Genomic DNA, 23,808 nt, shown 5'->3' with positions numbered 1-23,808 from the left:
GGCTGCCAGAGAATGGGTCAGACCGCTCATCGCGCAAAAAAATAATTGCATAAAGAATGCAAAACTCTTCTTAGAAGCGTTAAAAATCATGTATGCTAGTGATTCGGAGATGGAAGCCACAAAAGAGCAGCTGCACAACTTAACACAAGGGAAATCGACAGTTCGAGACTATTGGGCGAGATTCACCATGCTAGTGCACAAACTGGGGTGGGATTTGCACAGTGAGCCAGTGAAATCAGCCTTCTACCTGGGGTTGCACTCAGACGTTAAGGATGAACTAGCGAGAGGTCCGAAACCGCGGACGATGGATGAGTTAAGCAAAGCGGCGCTAGCGGTGGGGGTGAGACAGGAATCCAGATGGAATGACAAACAAACGACGCGCGCAGCAAAGCCTTGGTTCCCACGCTCCCAGGACAGATCACATTACCAAACCCCACCCCAGGGCCCACCCCTAGTCACGCCCAGACCGAGCTCAGAGCCGGAACGGATGGAGATCGGTGGAGCGCGCGCGCGGGCTTTTCAAACCCCGGCGGCGCCAAGACGCAAGGAGGGAAGAGGCGGGAATTGCTTTCTCTGCAACTCCCCCCAGCATCGCGTCAGAGACTGCCCTCATCGCAGGGAGTGGCAAGGAAAGGCGGGAACGGTTGTGCCTTCCCCCACTGAAGCAGCACCACAGCAGGGAAACGAGACAGCCTGGCTGCAGGAGACAAGGGGCAGCAGCCAGGCACAGTTAGCACAAACCGGCACCAACCCGCCCACCCGCACAGCGAGGAGCAGCGACAGCCCACCCCCCCCCAAAGCAGGGGTGGTTCTAGAAGTGACGCTAACGCTCCCAAATGGCTATCCCCTGACGGTACTCGCGTTAATTGACAGTGGTGCCTCGGCTAACTTCTTCTCGAGAAACTTTGCAGAAGCACACCAGATCCAACTTCTGCAGCTGGATTTCCCCCTGCACGTCTCCACCATAGACGGCAGGGAGTTGCTGGGGGGGGCATCACCCACCAGACACCCCCCCCCCATGAGCATGGCGGTGGGACGACACTCAGAGACACTGGCATTCAACGTCACCACCATTTCCGACCCCCCCATCGTCTTGGGCATGAGCTGGCTGGCGCGCCATGACCCCTCCATCAGTTGGCACCAGAGATGCATCACGTTTGGATCGGACTTTTGTCTGGAACATTGCATGCAGCGCCAACCAGGGGAGGGACCTCCCATCGCCACAGTGGCCACCATGCACATCAAAGGGGGTGAGGCAATACCCAAACCGTATTGGGACCTACAGGAGGTCTTCAGCGAAGCGGAGTCCGACCACCTACCCCCACACAGGTCCTTTGACTGTCAGATCAACCTGGTGCCAGGGGCCACGCTACCCCCAGCCAAGCTGTACTCCATGTCAGATCAGGAACTGGAGGATCTGAGGGAGTTCATCGACAAGAACCTCAAGCGGGGATTCATCAGAGAAAGCAAGGCAGCGGGGGGCAGCCCGGTCTTCTGGGTGGACAAGAAGGACACGCAACAGCGCCGTCTGGTGGTGGATTTTAGACGGCTCAATTCCATGACGGAACCGGTGGCTTTCCCAATGCCCAGAGTGGATGATCTGCTGACAGCGGCACGCAGGGGCAAGATCTTCACCAAGCTCGACCTGAGGGGGGCGTACAACTTGATCAGAATCCGGGAAGGCGATGAGTGGAAGACCACGATGTTCACGCCGCTGGGCTCTTTTGAATATCTGGTGATGCCCTTCGGTTTGCAAGGGGGCTCAGCATGCTTCCAGGCCTTCATGCACCACGTCCTGGGGTCCCTCCTCTTCAAGAAATGCCTGGTCTTCCTGGATGACATCCTTATATACTCCAATGACCCCGAGCAGCATGTGAAGGATGTCAGGGAGGTGTTGCAGCGCCTGAAGCAGAACCACCTGTATGTGAAGCTGGAGAAGTGCAAGTTTCACACCAGGGAGGTGGACTTCCTGGGCTACAAGCTATCAGACAAGGGGCTAGCGATGGACAAGGACAAGGTGCAGGCCATCCTGGACTGGCACAGCCCCCGGACGCGCAAAGATGCCCAACGCCTACTAGGCTTCGCCAACTTCTACAGGAAGTTCATCAAGAACTTCTCTCGCGTTACGGCTCCCATCACGGACTGCCTGAGAGGCAAGCAGAAGTTCAGGTGGACACCAGAGGCACAAGCAGTGTTCGAAAGCCTCAAGAGGGTGTTCGCTTCGGACCAGAACCTGTTCCACGTGGTGCAGGATGCGCCCCTACGCGTGGAGACAGATGCTTCAGACAGAGCTTTGGGCGCCATTTTGCTGCAACTGGATGCCAACGGAGAGTGGAGACCCTGTGCCTTCTTCTCCAGAAAGCTGACCCAGCCAGAGCGCAACTACACAGTGTTTGATAAGGAACTTCTCGCGATCCACGCTGCGTTCCAGCATTGGAGACACTTCCTGGTGGGCGCTAAGCATCCCATTCAGGTGTGCACGGACCACAAGAACTTGGAGTTCTGGAGAACAGCCAGGGTGCTCAACCAGCGGCAGATACGGTGGGCAGAGTTCTTCTCGCACTTCAACTTCTCCATCCACTACATACCGGGGGAGCAGAACGTCAGGGCGGATGCCCTATCCCGCAAACCAGAGTACATGGAGGAGGAGTTGCCACCAGCACCCCGGCACATTTTCCCCCCATCAGCATGGTCCTGCGGAGCAGCAGTGGTGAGCGAGGCAGAACTCACAGCACTGACGGCAGCAGATGAGTTTGCCACCCGCATCTTCAGAGAGCTGCGAGGGGGGAGGGAGCAGGCAAGAGACTTTGAGGAAAGGAGGGGGTTGCTTTTTTACAGGGGAGCCCTGTACCTGCCCACCAACCAGCTCAGAGGTAAGGTCCTCAAGCAGATGCACGACAACCCGACGGCGGGTCATTTCGGAAGGGACAAAACCACTCACCTAGTCATGAGACACTTCTGGTGGCCAGGGGTGCGGGAGGATGTCAGAGACTATGTAAGGGGCTGTGACACCTGCCAGCGAGCAAAGGTGGTCAGAGCACCACCAGCAGGGTTGCTGGAGCCATTAGCCACACCGCACAGGCCGTGGGAAGTAGTGTCCATGGACTTCATCACCGACCTGCCGTCGTCCAGGGGCAAGACCGCAGTGTTGGTGGTGGTGGACCTCATGTCCAAAATGTGCCATTTCATACCGTGTGCCAGGGCGGTCTCTGCAGAAGAGACGGCCAAACTGTTTGTTGACCACATATTCAGACTGCATGGATTACCTTTAAGAGTTATTTCGGATCGTGGCCGCCAATTTGTTTCCAGGTTCTGGCGGCGGCTCATGAACCTCCTGCAGGTGGAGGTCAGCTTGCCGACGGCTCGGCACCCGCAGACCAATGGACAGGCGGAGCGGGTCAACGCCATTCTGCAGCAGTACCTGAGATATTACGTCAGCCAGAGGCAAACGGACTGGGTGGATCGCCTGCCACTGGCAGAATTTGCCTACAACAATGCGGTGCACGTCTCCACAGGGGTGTCGCCCTTTAAGGCCAACTACGGGCGCGACCTCAGATCTTTCCCGGAGAGGGAGGGGGAGGAGGAGGGCTCACAGGCAGAGGATTGGGCAGAGGAACTGGAGACAGTGCACCAGCAGCTCAGAGAGCACTTGGAGAGGGCCAAGGAAGCGTACAAGAAGGGGGCAGATTGCCACAGGCGACCGGGGGAGGTCATCAGGGTGGGGGACAAGGTTTGGTTGTCCTCGGAGGGCCTGCCCACCAGAGGGAGGTGCAAAAAGCTGGCACCCAGAAGGTTGGGCCCCTTCACGGTCATGCAGCAGGTAAACCCGGTGGCGTTCAGGCTGGCACTGCCAGAGGACATGAGAGTGCACCCTGTATTTCATAGATCGCTGCTGTCTCCGTACAGGGAAAGTAGCAGGTTCCGAGACAGCGCACAGACCCCCGAGGGAGGGGGGGAGGGTGGAGGCAGGGAGCCACTCAATGAAGCAACGGCCATCCTTGATTCACGAAGGGGGGTGGGGGGCCTGGAGTACCTCATGGCATGGGAGGACGCCCCGCCATCCCAAAATGAGTGGGTGCCAGCCACTCAGATACAGGAGGAATTCTTAGTGGAAGAATTCCACGCCCTCTTCCCACACAGGCCCAAGCCCTGGCACATGGAACGGGAATGGGAGGAGGAGGAAACACAGGAGGGGGAAAGCAGTTCACCATGGAGATGGGAAGCAGAGTTTGAGGACACGGAGGAGGAGATATGGGCAGTTCCGAGGTCCACTCAGTCAGAGGACGAGGTGGACTGGCAGCAGATTTTCACCCCCACCAGTTCTGAGGCCACGGACTTTTTGGGATTTCCCTCTTCACAGGAGGAAGGAGGGAGACAGAGGGACTGGGGGGAGGTGTTCACACCAACCGGATCGGACAGCACGGAGTTTCTAGGTTTTCAGTCACCACTGACACCCGAGCAGCCTCTAGGGAGGGGAGAAGGGGGGCCTGGGAGGGGAATGGATGTGAGGGGCAAGGGATTTCACGAAGCCCCTCCCCTCCTGAGTTCCAGCCCAGACCCGAGCGAGGCTGAAAAGAAGGAAAGCTCCAGCTCAAGTGGGGAAACAGGAAGTGGGTTCCAAGGCTCTGGCAGGGAAAGAGAGCCATCGTCCCAGGTGGGACAGGAAGGGGAAAGGAAGGGGGGGCAGGCCAGTCCCCCCAACTCCGGAACTTCGCAAAAGGCGTCGGGGGAAGAGGATGGGTCTCCCCAAGTTATTATGTTGGCGCAAAACGCGCCAAAAGCCACTGGGAGGTTCTGATTCAAGCTAAACAGATGGATCTTTGTAAATAGCACTGCCATTAGCACTGTAAATACTCAGCACCAATAAAACCATAAAATGCAGAGCTGTGTAGAGTCGTTACTCTGAAGTAGCCTTCTCCAGGCACCGTGACAGGTGTCATTGCACCAATCACCATCTATGTGCAGTAATCTATCTCATAGGAATGTTGTGATTATATATATACCCATACACATGGTTCAGTCATGTACACAACCTTGATCTCCTTGGAGGAAAGATGGGATAGAATTGCTTTATTTTTATTAAGTTTTATTTCTAACAAGAACTTCTATGTATATATTAAAACCCCTCATGAACTCCTGGTCCTAGTTTTTTATTTTTTTTAAATTACCACTACAGAAATACTTTACACCTTGGCCATGTCTCTCAGACCAAAGACATGCTCATTTGTGTAACTGAATACACCCTTTTGGATTCAGGGAGGGGAGGGAAATGCATATGTGTATGCCAAATTATTACTGTCCTGGTTCTCAATGAGCTTCATTGAGCCACATTTCTATCAAATTATGTAGTTTCGATAACATACATATTTTTCCTCCGAAACAGTACAAAATTTCCTTTCCTTTCTTTTTTTAAGGGACACAATGGAATACACTTGGCATTCCTTTCTGCTGTTACTGATGGTTAGACGTTTGGCACGACAAGACAAATGATTACACATGTGAATGAAGTTACAGGGTAGGGCTTTTTATGACACCTTGCAAGGATCTGAAAGTGATTAATGCCAACATATTTCCCCAGCTTAACTGTTTCCTGAAAGAAAATGTCAAGCGATATGTTGATGCTTGCTTGCCTGCCTCCGGAGACAAGATGAAAAAAAGGGAAAAAAGAAAAACACTGTCATCTTTTAGCAGACGTGAAGGCATCACCAGAGCTTCTGTGTGGATCGTGCCTCTATATTCAGGCATTTCTCCTTGTTTTTATTACAGTTCTCAGATGTTTATAACAAAGCTTCCTCCAGGGGGAAAAAATGTTTTAAGAGCTGAAACACCAAATACTCATTTTGAGGAAGGAAAAATACCTTAGCTCCATCACTGAAAATATATACAGAAGAAGTACAGCCTTTGCATCCAGCATCCCTGGCAGATGTTGATGACTTAAGTGTCCTGGCAGAACCCACTGCTGACCTTAAACTCATTTCGTTTCTGACATTCTGTTCAGCATTAGGGACTCCATTCTAACAGCACATTATTACCCTAATGCAGCAGCAGGCTAGGCCACTGTAGGAAATTAAAATGATGGCCCCCAAACTAGGAATTCTGTGCTTCTATGCCACCTCTGCAGCTCTAACAGTAAGGTGGCTATGTCCTGTTTTAACCTTCCTGAGCCCAAATGCAATGAGAAGGTTAAAACAGGTCATAGCCACCTTACTGTTAGAGCTGCAGAGGTGGCATAGAAGCACAGAATTGTAGAGTTGGAAGGGGGCAGAGGGTCACCTAGTCCAACCCCCTGCAGTACAGGACTCTCCACTAAAGCATCCATGTCAGGCCCAGAACAGGTGTTACTCCACTGCCCTGGTGATCCAGATCAAACATCTAGTGAAGGAAGGCGTGCTGTCTTTCCAGAGACATCCAGTCCCAAGCCAGTTCAGGGACTGGCCTGGGATAATTTTCCTGCAGTTTTTTTGTTTGTTAATTTTTTTTAATTGATTTTGCATTTTCAAAACAAATTTCCAATATCAATACTAAACATTCATTTTTCAATTCCCCCCCTCCCTGTTGACTTCCTCAGCTTTCATTTCTGGTTTATTACATCAAATGATACATTCTGCTATTTGTATATGGGATCATTTTCCTGCAGTTTGGCCAGCAAACAAGCAGCAAATAAGCAACAAATGGAAGGATGCAAAGTGAGGGAGCCGGTGGGAGTGGTCCAACCCTTTTCTCTCTCAGCAATTAGCTCTTGACCAGTTTTCCTGAGTGGAAAAATGCATCTATCAAGTCTGCTGTTGTACGCAGTTCCCCGTTTCATTGTTCTTTTACAACTCAAACAGCTTTCGCCCTGTTATTTATGTTAGGCATTTATGTTCTGTTTGTTTGTTTTTCAAATTGCTAGTTTCGATGTCCGTTTACATCAAACACATTTATTCTGCCAGTATTGTTGTGGCAATGTGTGATTATGTTTCATGTTATGTTTTCATTTTTTTATGGCTTGTAATATGGCAGAAATTGTGCTTTAACAGGTTGTGAGGGAAACTGTGAAAGGTAGCCTATATATAAATAAAATGTGGCAGCTGATTGGAAGCTTTGTGCTCAAAAGCAGCATACCTCCAAATACCTGGGAAGAGTTGTTGCCTTTGCATGTGACCTTCCTGGGAGCATTTGTCTTTCAGAGAATGACAGAACTGTTGTGTTGGAAGGGACCCAGAGGATCATCTAGTCCAACCCCCTGCAATGCAGGGATCTTAACTAAAGCATACATGACAGAGGGCCACCCAACCTCTGCTTAAAAACCTCCAAGGAAGGAGAGTTCACCATGAGAAGTCTGTTCCACTGTTGAACAACTCTTACTATCAAAAGGTTCATCCTGATATTTAGTCAGAATCTACTTTCTCGTAACATTGGTTTGGGTCATAGCTTCCAGAGCAGAAGAAAACAAGGTTGCTCCATCCTACATGTGACAGCCCTTTAGAGATTTGAAGATGGCTATAATATCTCCCTCTCAGTCTCCTCTTTACCAGGCTAAACATAATTTTATCAACCATTCCTCATAAAATTTGGTTTCCAGATCCTGTATCATCTTGGTTGCCCTCCTCTGCACACATTCCAGCTTGTCAATATCCTTTTTAGTGGTGCCCAGAACCAGACAAAGTACTCTAGTTGCGGTTTGACCGAGGCAGAATGGAGCAGGACTATTACAGTTGTGATCCAGCCAGACATTTATTTTGTATTTGTATTAGTTGCCCTGCACCAATGCTAGTATACCTCTGAATAGATGCTTTTGGGAGAAACTGAACACTTTGTTCTATGCAAATATTAATGACATTTGATTTCACAAAAGAGGACTGCAACCCCAAGTGGGCAGTTAAGTAAAAAATAAAAAGGGACACAAGGAGCTGCCCCCACTCCTCCCATTGCTGGACTCCTTCAGAGAGTGGGGCAGCACTCTCCCGCCTAGAAATATACAGTGGTACCTCGGTTTGCAAACGCAATCCATTCCGCGGAGGCATTCGCTCACCAAAGGCACGCTTCTGCGCGTGAGCGAAGTGCCGATAGAGCGCTTTTGCGCACGCTGCGGAAACCGGATGTAAACACTTCCGGGTCCGCAGCGTTCGTATACGGAGGCGTTCATAAACAGAGGTAGACGTAAACCGAGGTTCCACTGTACTTTGCCCCTTCTGTGCCCTTCCAAAGGAAAAAAAATGATGCTGCCACTGTTTGTACTATAAGAGTTAATGCCACTATCTGAGTTCCCAATCTTTACTCTTTAGTTGTGAACCTCCCAGAAGCTCAGAGTTGATTCAGGAAGGTTTACTACTACAAAGGTTGGGTATCTCCATCTAATCCAATGCACAGACTCTTGTCTCCTTGTCCCTTTCTCCTCTTCTTTGTCACTCTTAAACATAGACTGAATTTAAAATGTGTAAAGTCCCCCCATGTTTTATTGGCCAGAAACTGTGGCAAGAATCTGCGTGAGAGATATTAACTAGATGGTGATCCCAGAAGTCTCTCAATATATTTCATTGAGTTTAAGATGAACTTTACAAATAGCTCGCTTATTGACTTTTGCCTTCTGGTTAGATTGCTGTCTATTATCTCACAAAAATATTGAGGGGGGGGGGAAGTGTTATATTCACTGTAATTTTAACCTTGATACAGCTAACTTGAATTTTTTACTTTCTCCACTCTGCCCTCTTCAGGTAGTTATTTCCTCTTAGCTCAGTAATTTCCAACCAGTATCTGCCAGTGTGGTTAGATATTTGTTCACCAACTTATTCCTATCTCTGGAGGAGCAAAGAAAGACTTTGAAGGAACTTTGGTCAAACTAATATTGCTAATACTGCTTACTAGTGTGGCAAGATGAACATACAGTGGATATATTTTTGAAGCTTCAAACATTTATATTGGGGTCCACAGGCAGGGAACTCATGCCTGACCTAAAGTCAAGCATTTTGTTTTGAGCTGTAGTGGGAACTCAACATCTGGGAAATGCTGAAATGTAGACGCCAAAACTGAGCCTCAGACAGCTCACAATAAAGAAGACTTTTTTTAAAAAAAATTGGACATTGCTACTGATCAATGTAAGGATATAAATATCAGAGAGAAATTGTATGTGAGGTTCTTCCCACCAAGACCTCCTTGACTTTGTGCTTTTTTGCCACTGTTATATGCTCCCATATCGTATTTTGTTATCCTATGAATTTGGTATTTTGAAGTAAATTAGTTTTTATTTTTAAAAGGACCGCTTTTTCTCATGTTGGTTTTATATTTTAATGGCTGTATGATGCCTATCGGGACCCTCAGAAAATACAGGTGTATGCCATACAAGTAACCCAAAACATGGTTGATTAGCTGCAGTGGTGTGAGGGCTTATTCTTATAAATTACTATTATTTTTACTACATTTCTTGTCTATCCAATCTTTCCTCTAAGGAGCTGAAGATGGCATGGATGGCTCTCCCCCTCCCCATTTTATTACCACAACAATCCTGTGGTGTAGGTTATGCTGCCACAACCCTGTGAGGTAGGTTGGGCTGTGAGACTAACTGGCCCAAGGTTGCTCACTGAACTACATGGTTGAGCGGCTATTTGAACCCTGGTCACCCAAGTCCTAAACCAACACCGCTCTGTTTCTCTTATCCATAAGAAGCTATACTTATTCATAAGAGGCATATATAACACCTGAACATTGCGTGCATTTGGTACGGCGCATCACAGAGTGCTTCGTAACAATGAACATGTAAGATAAATACCTGATCTTCAAATAATTGATTATGGCTTTGGCTTGGTCTACCGTGAAGAACTCAAAGCCACCGCTTTTCTCCGAGTTACGTCGCCCAATTCCAGCCATTGCATTTCTGAGTTCTTGGATGTTCTCTTCCAGTGTCAAATTCCGAGCTGCAATGCATACCAGAAAAAACACACAACCCACCCTCATTTTTAACACTTTGAAGGTTTTAAATCGAGTATGGAAAATAAGATCTGACAACTAGTTATTAGCTGGAAAGGCATTATGTCACAAATCTTTTACATACAAACTGGATAATGCAGCTAGATTTCACCCGGGTCTCCTGGCTTTCAATGCTCAATGTATTTGCCACATTAAGAAATAAATTGCACAAGCAATTCTCCAGGCATAATCACTCCTAAATTCACTTGATTGGTGTTCAAGAGATGAATCAGATACTGAACTAAGAGAGGATAAAAAGAAAACCAAGGCAAAATCAGATAATGGCCATTTTCTTCAGGATATTAAAGTGGGGATGAGTGAATTGCCCTGTAAGAATGCACTCTAGCTGCGAACTACCAAAGACAGTGAACAATACTGCTATCCCAGAGCATAGTCTTTGATGAAGGTCATATACATTAATAAATAAATAAATAACTATTCCAGCCCCAAATAGTGTGGAATTCCTTGTTAATGTTAACAAGGTGGTTGATTCAGAAAAACAATTATGAGGCAGCCACCTCTGGAAGAACATTAGGAAAAACCAACTGGGCAAATATTCCCACAAAAGAGCAGATTGTACCTTTGGACCGAATCTACTGAAAAGAATGTCAAGCTCTTTTTCAGAGAACTGCTTCATATTGCAAACAGATCTGCAAAGCTTTGGCTTTCAAATACTCCCATGTCAAGATTAGTCTTTATGCACAAAGGTGGCTATAGGAGGGAGGAGGAAGCAAAGAAATGTGGGGTGGGGGATGTTTCTGTGTGCAAGGCAAAGTTGAAAAAAAATGAAGGAGGTGGTAGGGAAAAGGAGGCAAAGGTAATCATGCAAGTTCAGAATGAAAGGAGAAGGTATGGAAATGGGGGATAATCTGTGTGCAAAGGAGAATTGAGGAAAATAAGAAGAGTGGTGGAGGAAAAAAGGGATTAAAGGTGAAAATTAGGGTGCAAAGGGGGTTCCCAAAAAAGTAGGGAGTAGGTGGCATGGGAATGGGGTTGAGCTTGAACACTGGGACATGAAAAGGTCTGAAGAATAGGAGAGGATGGTGACTTCATAACTGGGCAGAACATGGAAAGGATGCTTTGTAGTTACACTGTGTGGCAGGAGGAAGATGCAGAAGGTCATCATGGGAATGGTTTGTGCTCAAGGTGGATTACACAAAAGCATGGGTGAAAGTGAAAATGCGTGCAAAGCAGGGCTGAAGAGTAGGCGAAATTGGGTTGGGAGGGTGAAAAGTGAACGTAATAGCTGCATGGGGTGGGAAGGGGAAGCTCCAGGGGTTAACGTGAACAGAATGACAGAAGAGTTGGTGAGCGGAGCGAGTAGGGACACAGTCACTACACCACACACACACACACACACACAAGCTTACAATATGATGATCATGGTCGTTATTTGGTTTGCATATAAAGTAAATTAATTCTATTTTCAGATCCTTTCAAAGAAATTAATTACGAAATTAAGTGCAGAAGGCTTCAAACAACATGAAACCAAGGCCAGGCCTACACGGTATGTCACTGCCTTTAAAGCTGCAATTTCTGGCTTCCAGGCATCTTTTCAATTTACTAAGCAAAATAACAATGACTAGTGAGTTGTATCAAAAATAAACATACCTGCTGAAACTTAGGATGCTCAAAAACCATGCTTTTGCATATCATTCTCGCTCAAAATGCTCAAAAACTAAACAGGGTTGAGAAAACAACTACTGTACTTCTACCAAAAAGTAAATTAATTTATTAAAATGCTGAAATGGAAAACTCAAAAATGCAAAATACAACAAAACTTACTCTCAATGTTATTCATCAGCATATTTAACAGAGTCAGGAGTCCTCCAAGTTGCACGGGTGTGAACTCTAATGATTTAGCCCACCAAAATCCAGAGACATAATAATCCAGTAATGCAGCTTGTTTCAAAGATGTCAAAGGTTCTCTCATATTTAGGAACATTTCCATATACCTGCATTTAAAAATTGTGATTATCTGAAACTGGATCATTAAGACCAAGCTAGGACATGTAGCTACAACAATCTTGCTTCCCATACCCTCCTTTTAAAAGAGTAGGTTAACCAGACTTTAGTAATCTGTGTAAATCCTGTTGACCTGATAGAAAACCATTATCATGTGATTCCTCACTGTAAGCACTGTACCATGAGCTCAGGCCTAATTATTGCAAATAAGCGTTAATTAATTACAATAACATTTTCATGTTGTCAGCTATCCAGAGTTTTGGAAAGACAGGGCATAAATTAATAAATGTAATTAACACACTTTGATAATGTACTCACTTTAAATAAACCCACAAGTGGAGTAACACCAGATAAATTCCCTTACAATGGCAATCAAACACAAGAAGGCATGAGTGTGTGGATGACTACTAGTCAGAAGATCCTAAAGAAGTATAGGATTCCATTACTCTGTCCTTTGGAAAGAATCCGGCAAAAAATGGTATAAGCTGTTCAACCCATTAACTCAACAGAGGATAGTATTAAGAACAATATCAATCTATACTTATGGGTAAGTTCAACAGACTTACCTTTGAACTCCTGCTATATCTTGTTCCAACAAAATATTAATCTGCGTAAGGGTAAACAATTTCCAAGCCATTGCCTCTTCTTCTTTAACAACATCCTCATCCTGTAGAAAGCAAATTACATTGCATTGCATTACATTACAATAGCAGCCACGCACACAACTTATTTTATCTCAAGGATCTCTCTTCATCAGAGCATACAAAGAAACAATGTCAGCTGCCAATGCTAACTTAGCTGATTTGGGAATAGACAGATAAGTGGAAATTAATTTGTCTTACATTTGTAAATGAAACACTTTTGTTGGAACGCAACATTGCAAAGCAGAAATTCAAGTTCTTACTAGATAACAAGCTAAATTTGAATGAAACTCCAAAATGACTCCCAGGCTGCGCACCTGGTCCTTCAGGGGCACAGTTACCCCATTCAGGACCAGGGAATCCTCCACACCTGACCACCTCCTGTTCCCCACAAACAGTACTTCTGTCTTGTCGGGATTCAATCTCAATCTGTTATCCGCCATCCATCCTCCAACCGCCTCCAGGCACTCACATAGGACCTTTGCCGCCTTCACTGGTTCTGATTTGAAAGAGAGGTAGAGCTGGGTATCATCAGCATACTGATGAACACCCAGCCCAAACCCCCTGATGATCTCTCCCAGCGGCTGCATGTAGATGTTAAAAAGCATGGGGGAGAGGACAGAACCCTGAGGCACCCCACAAGTGAGAGCCCAGGGATCTGAACACTCATCCCCCCCACCACTTTCTGAACACGGCCCAGGAGGAAGGAGCGGAACCACTGTATGACAGTGCCCTCCCAAATGAATAAAAAATAAGGGGGAGTGGCCTGGGAATTGGCTTGGGCAAAGTCCTGAGGAGTGGATAGAGTGGCTTGGATGACCACATTTGGCCCCCAGGCCTGAGCTTCTCCACCCCTGCTATAAAGGAAAAACAGGCATATTATTCATTATAAATCAGTGATCAAGATAATTGGTTATATCCAATGCAATCACCCCGTTAGTGCAAAGACGTCTGCTTCCATGGTGGAACTTCTACTCTCTATGCCCTCCCAAATCTGCTCAAGGAGGAGGAACCCCCAGAACCGATGGGGGGCATGAGGAGAGGAAGAGGAAGTTTCACTGTACAAGCAAATGTCTTCCCAAGGAGGAAGCAGACTGCCTTTCAAAATAAAGCAATGGCTGGGGAAGAGTAAGTACTTCTGTAGCGGGACAATCTTTATGTACCAGATACATCAGGCTGGGGGGGGGCGGCGGTTTACATAACATTCACTGGTAGAGAAGCTAGCCAATGTCTTAGAAGACCTCCAAACTCGTCCTGCACATAACTGACATAGTCTAATAGCACACAGACTCACTGTTTCTAAATATACATTAATTTCTGAAAGTCTCAAATTATCCATGCTATCACCAGGCAGGTAAAGTGCAATAGCATCTATTTTTGAGCTGTTCTATTTCTTAAGCAAGGAAGCACACCAAAAATAACCATGTTGATTTACAATCCCACTCAAAATAGAAGCAAGTCATGTCCTAGAAGACAAAGTCAATGCGAGGGAGCCCCCTCCCCCACCCCACTAGTGCTTACAATTAAAAGCAATTTTAAAAAAAGGAAAGGGAAAATAAACCATGGCTTGTAAATCACACTGTAGTACTATAGGAATTATTAGCAACTTATGAAATGTGCACATACTGTAACCTAAATTTACTGTTTACTTGTACCGAACACCAAATACAGTGGTGCCTTCCTAGACGAATTTAATTCGTTCCAGGACTCAATTCGTCCTACGAAAAATTCGTCTAGCGAGTCGCGGTTTCCCATGAAACTTAATCAATGCGTTCCTATGGGCTCCGGGGGACTGGCGGTGGGGAAGGCAGGCAGGCAGGTGGTTGTTCTCTTGCCTGCCTGCCTTCCCCAGCCAAGAGAGCTGTGTGCCAGGCGGCGGGGGTGGGAAGCGGGGGAACGGATCGTTCCTCCGTTTCCCCCCCACCCGACAGAGCCGGCGGGCGCTGCTTGCCTGGGCTTCAAGCAGCGCCCGCCACTCTTTGGCTCCGGGGGATGGAGTCGAACATCGGCGGGCGCTGCTTGCCTGGGCTTGTCAACCCCGTCAAGCAGCGCCCGCCGCTCTTCGGCTCCGGGGGATCCCCGCTGTGTGACAGGCGGGGTGGGGGGAATCGGACAGGCGGCGGGGGAAGCGGAGGAAGGAACGGATCAGTTCCTCCGCTTTCTCCCCCCCTCTTCCCGCACTAGTTCCCCTTTGTGTTCCGCTGGTCTCTGCCGGTTGCCCCTCACTGCTCGCGGCAACTGGCAGAGACCAGTGGAACACAAAGGGGAACCAGCTGCAGTGCGGGAAGAAGGCAAATAGATTAGCTGAGGGGCACTGACAGCTCATCTTCCTTTGCCTTCTTCCCACTCTACAGCTGGGTCCCCGTTCTCTAGAGGAATACCCTGTAGGTTTTGTGATCTGAGGTTTTTAAGGCCACGCTTTGCAAGACGAAGCAGCGGCCATAGAAAACCTCGTCGTTTTGCGAGGCAACCTCCGATCGCAAAACCCATTCATCTAGCGAAAAATTCGTCTAGCAGGGCATTCGTCTAGCGAGGCACCACTGTACCACTATTTACCAATTCATATCTTACTAGTGGTTTTCAGCCCGTTTAATAACGGGCGCTAGAATCCTGGGGTTCGGAGAAGCGCTTGCGCAGCGCTTATCCGAACCCTGGGACCTGTCCTTGCTGTCGGCGGCAGGGGGACAGGAACGGAGGAGGAGAAAGCGCTGCTTTCTCTTCCTCCGTTCCTCTCCCGCAGCCGCCGACAGGAAGCAGACATTCCAGAGTTCGGAGAAGCACTTGTACAGCGCTTCTCTGAACCCTGGGACCTGTCCTTGCTGTCGGCGGCAGGGGGACAGGAACGAAGGAGGAGAAAGCGCTGCTTTCTCCTCCTCCGTTCCTCTCCCGCAGCCGCCGACAGGAAGCAGACATCCCAGGGTTCGGAGAAGCGCTTGCGCAGTGCTTCTCCGAACCCTGGGACCTGTCCTTGCTGTCAGCGGCAAGGGGACAGGAACGAAGGAGGAGAAAGCGCTGCTTTCTCCTCCTCCGTTCCTCTCCCGCAGCCGCCGACAGGAAGCAGACATCCCAGGGTTCGGAGAAGCGCTTGTTCAGCGCTTCTCCGAACCCTGGGACCCGTCCTTGCTGTCGGCGGCAGGGGGACAGGAACGGAGGAGCGCTTTCTCCTTCCTTCCTCTCCCCCAGCCGCCGACAGGAAGGACGCGCGCACTCTCCCCCCCGCCTCCTCCAACCGCCGCTCCTCACGGGCCAGGGAGGGTTGTGAGGAGGCCTTCGCCGGCCTCCACCCTCGCTTCCCTGACGTGCCCTGCAGTGAGGCGGTGTCCGGCGGGAGCGGCGGTTGGAGGAGGCAGAAGGGGGGGGAGAGTGCGCGCGGGCAGTCTCTGCTGTCCAATCCCTGTGTCTCTGGGGTACATGCGCAGTACCTCAGGGACACACGGGACAACTGGACGCAGGGACATCTTGGACATTATTATATAGGATTACCAACAAGAAGTGAAAAGCCCCTCTGCCCCCTTGCTTTGGCTGTACATGTATAAGAAAATAATGGCCTGCTGGATCAGGCCAAAGGCCCATCTAATCCAATCCTCTTTCTGTGGCAGAGGGTTCAATAGTTTTATTGCTGGTTCATCAACTGCAGTGGTTTGCCCACAACATTGAAATGTGTGATCTGGCATCTTCCTTACCTAGAGATTCCCAATTATCTCATTGGGGGATATGTTCATAAGCAATCACTGTACAGTGGACCTTCGGGTTGCGAACGTGATCCATGCGGGAGACACATTCGCAACCTGCAGTGCCACATCTGCGCATGCGTTGAAACCCAGAAGTAACCCGTTCTGGGACTTCTGGGTTTGGCACAGTGCGCAACTCGAAAACATGCAACCTGAAGCGGCTGTAACCCGAGGTATGACTGTATTGGGAGAAATTGCTGCCGTATTTTGACCTTCTGAGGTTTTAGTATCATCTGGCAGCAACTTCTGAAGCAGCAACTACAATTAACCTAATATCCCTCAGCAAATTGGTGGAAAGCAATGTGAGGTTCTGCTGGGGAAGACTTAGTTCCTATAAAAGCCAACATTTTATATCCAATAGCAACAAACCAAATCTTTGGGGAACCTCACTTCTTACTGCTCTTCATTGTGAGAAATGTCTGCATACTCCTAATCTCTGTTTCTTATTCTTTAATCAGCTACCAATCCACAACAGCGAAGTTTACTCAAGAGCCTTTGATGAGGATCTTTGCCAAAAGCTTTGTGGAAACTCAAATATATAATGCCTACACCCATATTTTGGTGTTTGTTGACACTTCTAAAGAACTCCTAGAGGTTGGCAAGACATAACTTCTTTTTTCAGAAGCTACATTGATTCTTCCTCAGCAGAGTTTGTTATTTCATATGTTTAATTCTGCTTCCCATCAATTTACCTGGAATAGACAGCAGGATACAAGACCTCTTCTTAAAAACTGGTATTAGATTAGCAGCATTCAAATCCTCCAACATGAAGGCCAATTTCAGTGCAAATATCCCTCAAGGGCTGAGTAAAGTACGAGCCGCTCATCCCCATTCCCTTGTCCCAGAAGACACAGTGGGAACTGCTGCATGGCAACTACCCACGAAGACTTAACTCTACTGTGAGACGAGCAAGACCCAGCTGCTTAGACCCTTGCCTACTGTAAGCTGTTGCCTGCCAACTGTTATCAAGGGAACACTTGCCTCCATCATGCCTGCCTCCATCATCACCTGGACAAGACCCAGCTCCTCAGTCTCATTCCTTTGTCTCAAAGATCTCAGTAGGAACTGTTGCTTGGCAACTACCAACAAGCAACAAAGGAAGATTCTCTCCATCATGGTCTGAGTGAGAGCCAGCGAGGAGGAGAGGACATCAGTGGGTTCTGCTGCCCAGTAGGCAGCAGATGAAGTGCAACACCACAAACAACTAGGGATGAGGGTAGGAAATACCTCCTGAATAATCCTGGTGCCATAGGGCCAACCATAATAATAATAATAATAATAATAATTATATCCCACCCTCCCCAGCCATAACCGGGCACAGGGCGGCTAACATCAAAATATAAATACATTAAAACATAAAATACAGCTTAAAATTGGATTAACCATGTGCTCTCTTGTCCTAGTAACAGGCTTGAATCTTCGTAGGTCACTTTGATTGCCTTTTGAGACTATAAAGCAGGATATAAGTATTAATAAAGTATATTTTTTTAAATAAAGTATCAGAAATTTCACTTTTAAGAACTCTTATTCCTAACCCATGTGGACCCAGCCATGCATTTATTTTTTATTTGTTGATTACCTCAGATATTTAAACTTGTCACCTTTATTTGACTTAGTTTTCAAAGTAGTATCCTCGGCAGTGCTCTATGAAAATCTACCAATCCTCCTTCGGTCATCCATCCTTTTGTACGTACTGTATATTCCTGCATATAAGACTACTTATTAATCCAGGAAAATCTTCTCAAAAGTCGGGGGTTGTCTTATACGCCCAGTCGTCTTATACGCCGGAATATATGGTAGGTCATTTAACAATTCAACCACCTCCAGGGCTGGTTTCTGGATTCTGATATATTTAGACTATTTAATTTTGTCTTAATGCTTTCAGCAACAAACTCCCCAAGTTCCTTTTCCCTTGCCTTATTGCCAAAGTATTCACTCCTTTTTATTTCCCCCATTTCAACAAAACTCCCACTTTTTAAATGAAAACTTCTTGCCTTTTATAGCTTCCTTGACTCTGCTCGTTAAGCAGACTATTGGTGCTTAACATCAAAAAGGCCGCAGAGCAGCTTTCAAACCTATTTCTGGGGGAAAGCTGACAGGAGCTGTGGAACATTGGGTTCAGGACAATTCATCCTTTAGGAATGATGGTGTAAATATTTCTAGTTCATCAAAGTGGCAATAGGGTAAAACTTGACAATGAGCATACAGGGGAGGGGGGAGAAATGACAGCTGTTTGAAGAGGCCCAAGAGAACTTGCACACAAAAAGACAATTTTGAGAGGGACACAGAGTAAAGGTACTTACAGGCTAGTACTAGAACAATTCAAGATAGAGACATGGGATTGCACGCTGTTAAGAGAGAACATAGGTATAATGGGCATATCACAAATCCAGGAAAAATAGACCTGTCATTTAGGTACAGTCACAATACTGCTTTCCTACTTTGAGGTGATTTTCTGAGGCCAACTTTTGAAAAATATTGTGTTTCATTAAAAAAAAAAGCAAATCCATCTCAGAAGTAAAGAAAATATGGTAAAGATTTTGCCCCAGTTTTTAAGTTTACAGATGTCTATAGACAGAGCCAGTCTTAGTATTATGGGTGAGATCCAATGTTGCACCAGCAGACCCCGTGGTCCTTTTCCGCCTGCCCCTTGCAGCCACCTATGGCCCCAACCTGCTTCCAAGGGATCCCCAAACCCCCTAGACCTGATTTTGGGGGTACACAGGAGGGAGCTGCAGGGAGAGGAGAAAGGGGAAGTCCTGCAAGAGGAAGTCCGCTGCACAAGTGGACGCCACATCTGGATATTGACCTGTAAATGCAACTGACCTTTTTCTACAACACTGCTCCCAAAATGATGGAAACCCAGGTAACAATAAATGGACCGATCTTTCCCATCATTGACAAAAGAGAGCATTTGAATGCAAGAAAATGCAAACCTAATCTTTACCTGACCATAATCCAATGAATTACAATTTTAATTCTTACGCAATCTGAATTAATGCATGTCACCATCTCACAACCTTTGGTCTGGTTCAAACATTATAAACCATAGTTAAAAACAAACTATGGTTTAATGTGAATGGGCAGCATGCTGGTGCCTTGCTACTTCTCTGCTCCTGCCACACTGCCAGAAAACAAGTCAAAGTTTGTTTTGTTTTAATGTTCAAATCCTAGCTTGCGATTCATTTCTCTCCCAACAAACCTTGGAGGATAACAAATCAGAAGCCAAGGTTTGGATATCACGACAAGTCAGATTCTGAACTCTTTCCCAAATGTACTTATCCATTTATTCGTAAAATAATTTCTATACCACACTTTGGTCCTCATTAAAGTGCCAATTTAAAAAGTTATAAAACCAGAGAGCATTAAAACAAACCAACAAATTCATGCCACAGGCAGGAATGAACTAAAATTAACCGAAAGCCTGGCAGAATAAAAATGCCATTTCTGTACCACTAGATGCATTGTATTTTTATGTTGTGAGCCTCCCCAAGATCTACAAATAATGGGTGGTGTACAAATTTAATAAAATAAAATAAAATAAAAGAAATAAAAGAAATCATTAGTGAAAGGTGCAATTGAACTTCTAGATGAAACACAGACTATTAAAATCTATCTCTCACACATACATCTTTATGGTTTAATCCCAGCTACCAGCAGCAACAGAAAAGGGATTTCCTTTATATCTCATGCCCTTCTATTTTCTGAATTAAAGCTCTTCCTTCATACACTTGATTCACACAGGCCTCTCCTGACTGACCTTCCTTACCTTTTAGTTTTCTCCCCAATGTGCTCTAACTTTAGATTGTAAGCCTTTGGGCACTGCCTATTTTCTTCTTGATTTTTGTGCAATGCCAAATAAATTATATTAAAAAGCAAGCCAACTTTACTTAGTCTTCAGTCCTATGCATGCTTACTTAAGAGTAAAACCCTACTGAACTGTCTCAAATTCCAATATTAACATGCATAGGATCAGGCTGTTAGATTTCCAAGTCATGGCCCAAACAGAAAACTTTGCTTCAAAACACTGACATCAATGTTTTTGGTTTTTTTTAAAAAAACGTTTGTGTCACTTATTTATTTATTTACCACCCTCTCATAAAATATCAGGTTGGTGTACATTATGTATACTATATAAAATATAAACATTATTAAAAACAAAACAGAGTGATCCTTAAAGTGAATGGCTGGTCAAAAGGTTTTTAAAAGCTGCACAGGTCTCTTGGCATTTATACCATTAAAATATGTCAATTTCCATTCTACAGGAACATAGGAAGTTGCCTTATACCAAGTTAGATCACCTGTCCATCTAGGTTGCCATTGTCTCTAAGCTGATTGGAAGAACGTCTCCCATGTTTTCAGACAGTTATCCCAAGGTATGAGTCTGGGAACTTCCATATTTGACACATGTTTAGCTAAAGCTCTTTGGCATTGCATGTACACTATTTTTAGCAACTAAGTTGGCACTCCACAACTCTTCTTCTTCCTCTTCCTCTTCCTCTTCCTCTTCTTCTTTCTCCTCACAATTAAAGCTTACTTCTAACACTTCCACTCCGTTAATGCTGCCCTTTTCACTCATTTCACATGATCTGCTTGAAGCGCTTTTGAGTTTCTTTCCCATTCTTGGTATGCACGCATAAAACATAAAGATGCAATACTGAATGTGCTTGCATCAGTTTTTATAGTCACCTAGTGATATGTATTTATAACTACATTCAATCTTTCTGCATTTTTGCATCAGCTGTACACAAATGCTTTCAATCCGGAGGGAATCTTTAAGTCTCAACACACCATCTCCCCCCCCCCAAAAAAATCATTCCAATTTGGGAATGGCGTTGTCACATTTTCACAGTCTTTGTCTATGTAAATCTCTCTGATCACAACTAGTGTAGGATGGACCCCAGATTCCTCCTCTTTTACTATGGCAGAAGACACCTGCCACACAGCCATTTTCTTTACTGTTCCCATCCCATGGCCTCTGATGAAATTAACAAAGAGATAGGGAAATCATTAGCAATTTTGTAGATGTGAATTTCCTTTTCTCCCCTCCACTGCCTCTGAAGTTCAGGGAAATTAACAAGGTGGGAGAAAAGCATGGTTATTTGTTTTAATCTAAAAACCACTATGTAAACCAGTGCTAATGCAAACATATATATACTGACAAAATTTATGGTTTCCCTACTGGAATCCAGAGGGGGGCATCTTGGTGAAAATGAAAGGGTTTTCTCATGTTTGTGTAGAGTGGAGAGGTAGTACAGTGAAGGAAATAACAGTGTGGAAGGCTGGAGGAGAGCTACTGTATGTCATCAGCTATGTCATAATGGAGCTACGTCCCCTTATGACATAGCTGGTGCCACTGTCATCAGCTATGTCACAATGTGAATCATATCTGAATCTTAGTTGCCATTCTTTTGCTAGCAGGGCTCCTTTAGCAGCAGCAGGACAAGCCACAACTCTGAAGGGCCATATGAATGCTAACCATTATTATTCCTCACCAACCCGCCCATGTACTCAGATCATCTTCTGGGTACCTCTGCCATCTCAGGTAAAGCAGGTAAATAACATCTATTTACCTCAAGATATTTTCTTTTAGTTTTTTGCCATCTGAAGGAGTTTCAAATCATGCCGTTTTTACCCTGCTGTTCTAGAGATTTTGCTGAAATTATTGTATTTTCATTCTGTTTTAATTCCTTTTATGCTTTAAGAAATATTCGTTTATATAACAAAAAACACAGAACACAGCATCCCATAATGAACAAAAGGCTCATTTACATGTCATATGTACCTAAGACTGCAGTGCTATGCACACTTACAAGGGAGTAAGCCCCAATGAACTTAGTGGGACTTACTTCTGAGTAGACATGCATAGGGCTGCACTGTAAGCAAAACAGAAGAAAGCGGGTTGGATGCTGGAGTCAGATACATAACACATATGTAAGGATTTTTACACATGCGCTGGGTAGAAGTCCCACTGCAGGACTTACTCCCAGGTAAGTGTGCATGACTGTAGTCTAACAATACCTTTAGCTTTAATCAATGGCTACTAGCCATGATGGCTTTGCCCCATGATTGGGGGTGGTAATGCTTTTGAATACCAATTGCTGGAAGCCACAGGAGGGGATAGTAGTCTTGTGTTTGGATTCTGCTCCCACGGACATCTGTGTGACAACTGCGAGAACAAGTTGCTGGACTACCGTAGGTGGGTCACTGGCCTGATCCAGCAGGCTCTTTTTATTTTTAATGTGCCCTGATATGTACAATTTTAAGGGCGATAATAATAACAATTTCAAACAGTTATAATGTATGTGTATGTTTTCTCCTGCTCTGGGGGGTGGGACACGAACCAATGACTTGAAGTTACAAGAAAGAAGATTCTGACTAAACATTTGGAAAAAACCTTTTCGACTGCAAGTGCTGTTCAACAGTGGAATGGTCTCCCTTGGGAGGTTGCGGACTCTCCTTCCGCGGAGGTTTTTAAGCAGAGGTTGGATGGCCACCAGTGCTTTAGCTGAGTTTCCTGTGTTGCAGGGGGTTGCCTAGATGACCTTCGGGACCCCTTCAAACTCTACAATTCTACGATATATTCCTACAAAACAATTTGGTAGTCATTGGGTTGTTGTAGTGGTTTTATATTTTGATTTTGTTCTGTGTTAACCGGCCCAAGACCTCCAGGTATAGGACAGCAGGTACTGTATATAAATTCAATAAAAAATAAATAAAACAATAATTAGATATGTTGTTGTTGTTGTTATTATTATTATTTCAAAAGGCAAATGTAACATATGACCACCCTTCTGAACAACACTAATAAAATTATTATTAATAAGAGCCATAAGTGTTGGAAGCCATCCTGAGTGCCGGGGCATAAATAATAAAATACAACAACAACAACAACAACAACAACAACAACAACAACAACTGACCATTACAATAAATATAAGGATTTGAGCCTTACCACAGCCCATCAATACACTCGAAGGGTAGAGAATATTTTAGGGAATGGGGAGAACAGAGCATTTCACCCTTAGGTGGAAAAAGAGGGGAGAGGGACCAGACTGGGGAGGAGGAATGAACTAAGGAGGGCGGCTGAGCGAAGGCTGGCGAGGCCTCCGGGCGGCGGCGGGGCTCGAGTAGGGGAGCCAGGCCGGGGCCCTGGAGCGGAGAGGCAGGCTTGCTTTTTTTTTTTTTTTTTGCCTCTTCCTACCTGCCGGCTGATTCCCTTCTCTTTCTCCTTCTGCTTATTTTTCTTGGCCGCCATAACAACCGCCCTGAGCATATCGGCGCTGCCCATGGAAGACTTCCGGGAGGGGCCATGGTGAGGCCTGGGCGACAAGGCGGGATGCGCCTTGGGGTGCGAGGGGCGGGCCGAGCCCGACATGTCTCCGTCCCGCCCGCCGCCTCCTCCTCCTCCTCCTCCTCCTCCAGGCCGGCCGCGTTCCAAGCGGAGCGCGCCGGGTTCCGAGGATGACGGAGGAGGCGGCGACCCTTCATCTGCGGCGCGAGGGGGTCTTTTTCCTTTACCTCTT

The 23,808-nt window shown here is 46.1% G+C and overlaps 1 protein-coding gene across 2 annotated transcripts in view; it reads right to left on the bottom strand.

The window, feature by feature from the left end:
- The window catches only part of CABCOCO1 (ciliary associated calcium binding coiled-coil 1), a 72,931-nt gene extending 49,123 nt beyond the window's left edge, over positions 1-23,808 (bottom strand). Inside the window, exons 1-4 of one of the 2 annotated variants that reach the window (XM_035138101.3) lie at positions 23,487-23,808; positions 12,477-12,577; positions 11,731-11,900; positions 9,749-9,893 (exon numbers count right to left, since the gene is read on the bottom strand). In XM_035138101.3, coding sequence (XP_034993992.2) covers positions 9,749-9,893; positions 11,731-11,900; positions 12,477-12,577; positions 23,487-23,660 — 590 coding nt within the window. In that variant the 5' untranslated portion in view covers positions 23,661-23,808. The remainder of the gene's footprint in view (positions 1-9,748; positions 9,894-11,730; positions 11,901-12,476; positions 12,578-23,486) is intronic. The other variant, XM_060274951.2, reaches the window with a different exon arrangement.

Source organism: Zootoca vivipara, chromosome 5 (assembly GCF_965207765.1).
Source record: "Zootoca vivipara chromosome 5, rZooViv2.hap1.1, whole genome shotgun sequence".
NCBI classification, from domain to species: Eukaryota; Metazoa; Chordata; class Lepidosauria; order Squamata; family Lacertidae; genus Zootoca; species Zootoca vivipara.
This window is presented reverse-complemented; position numbering and strand designations above follow the sequence as displayed.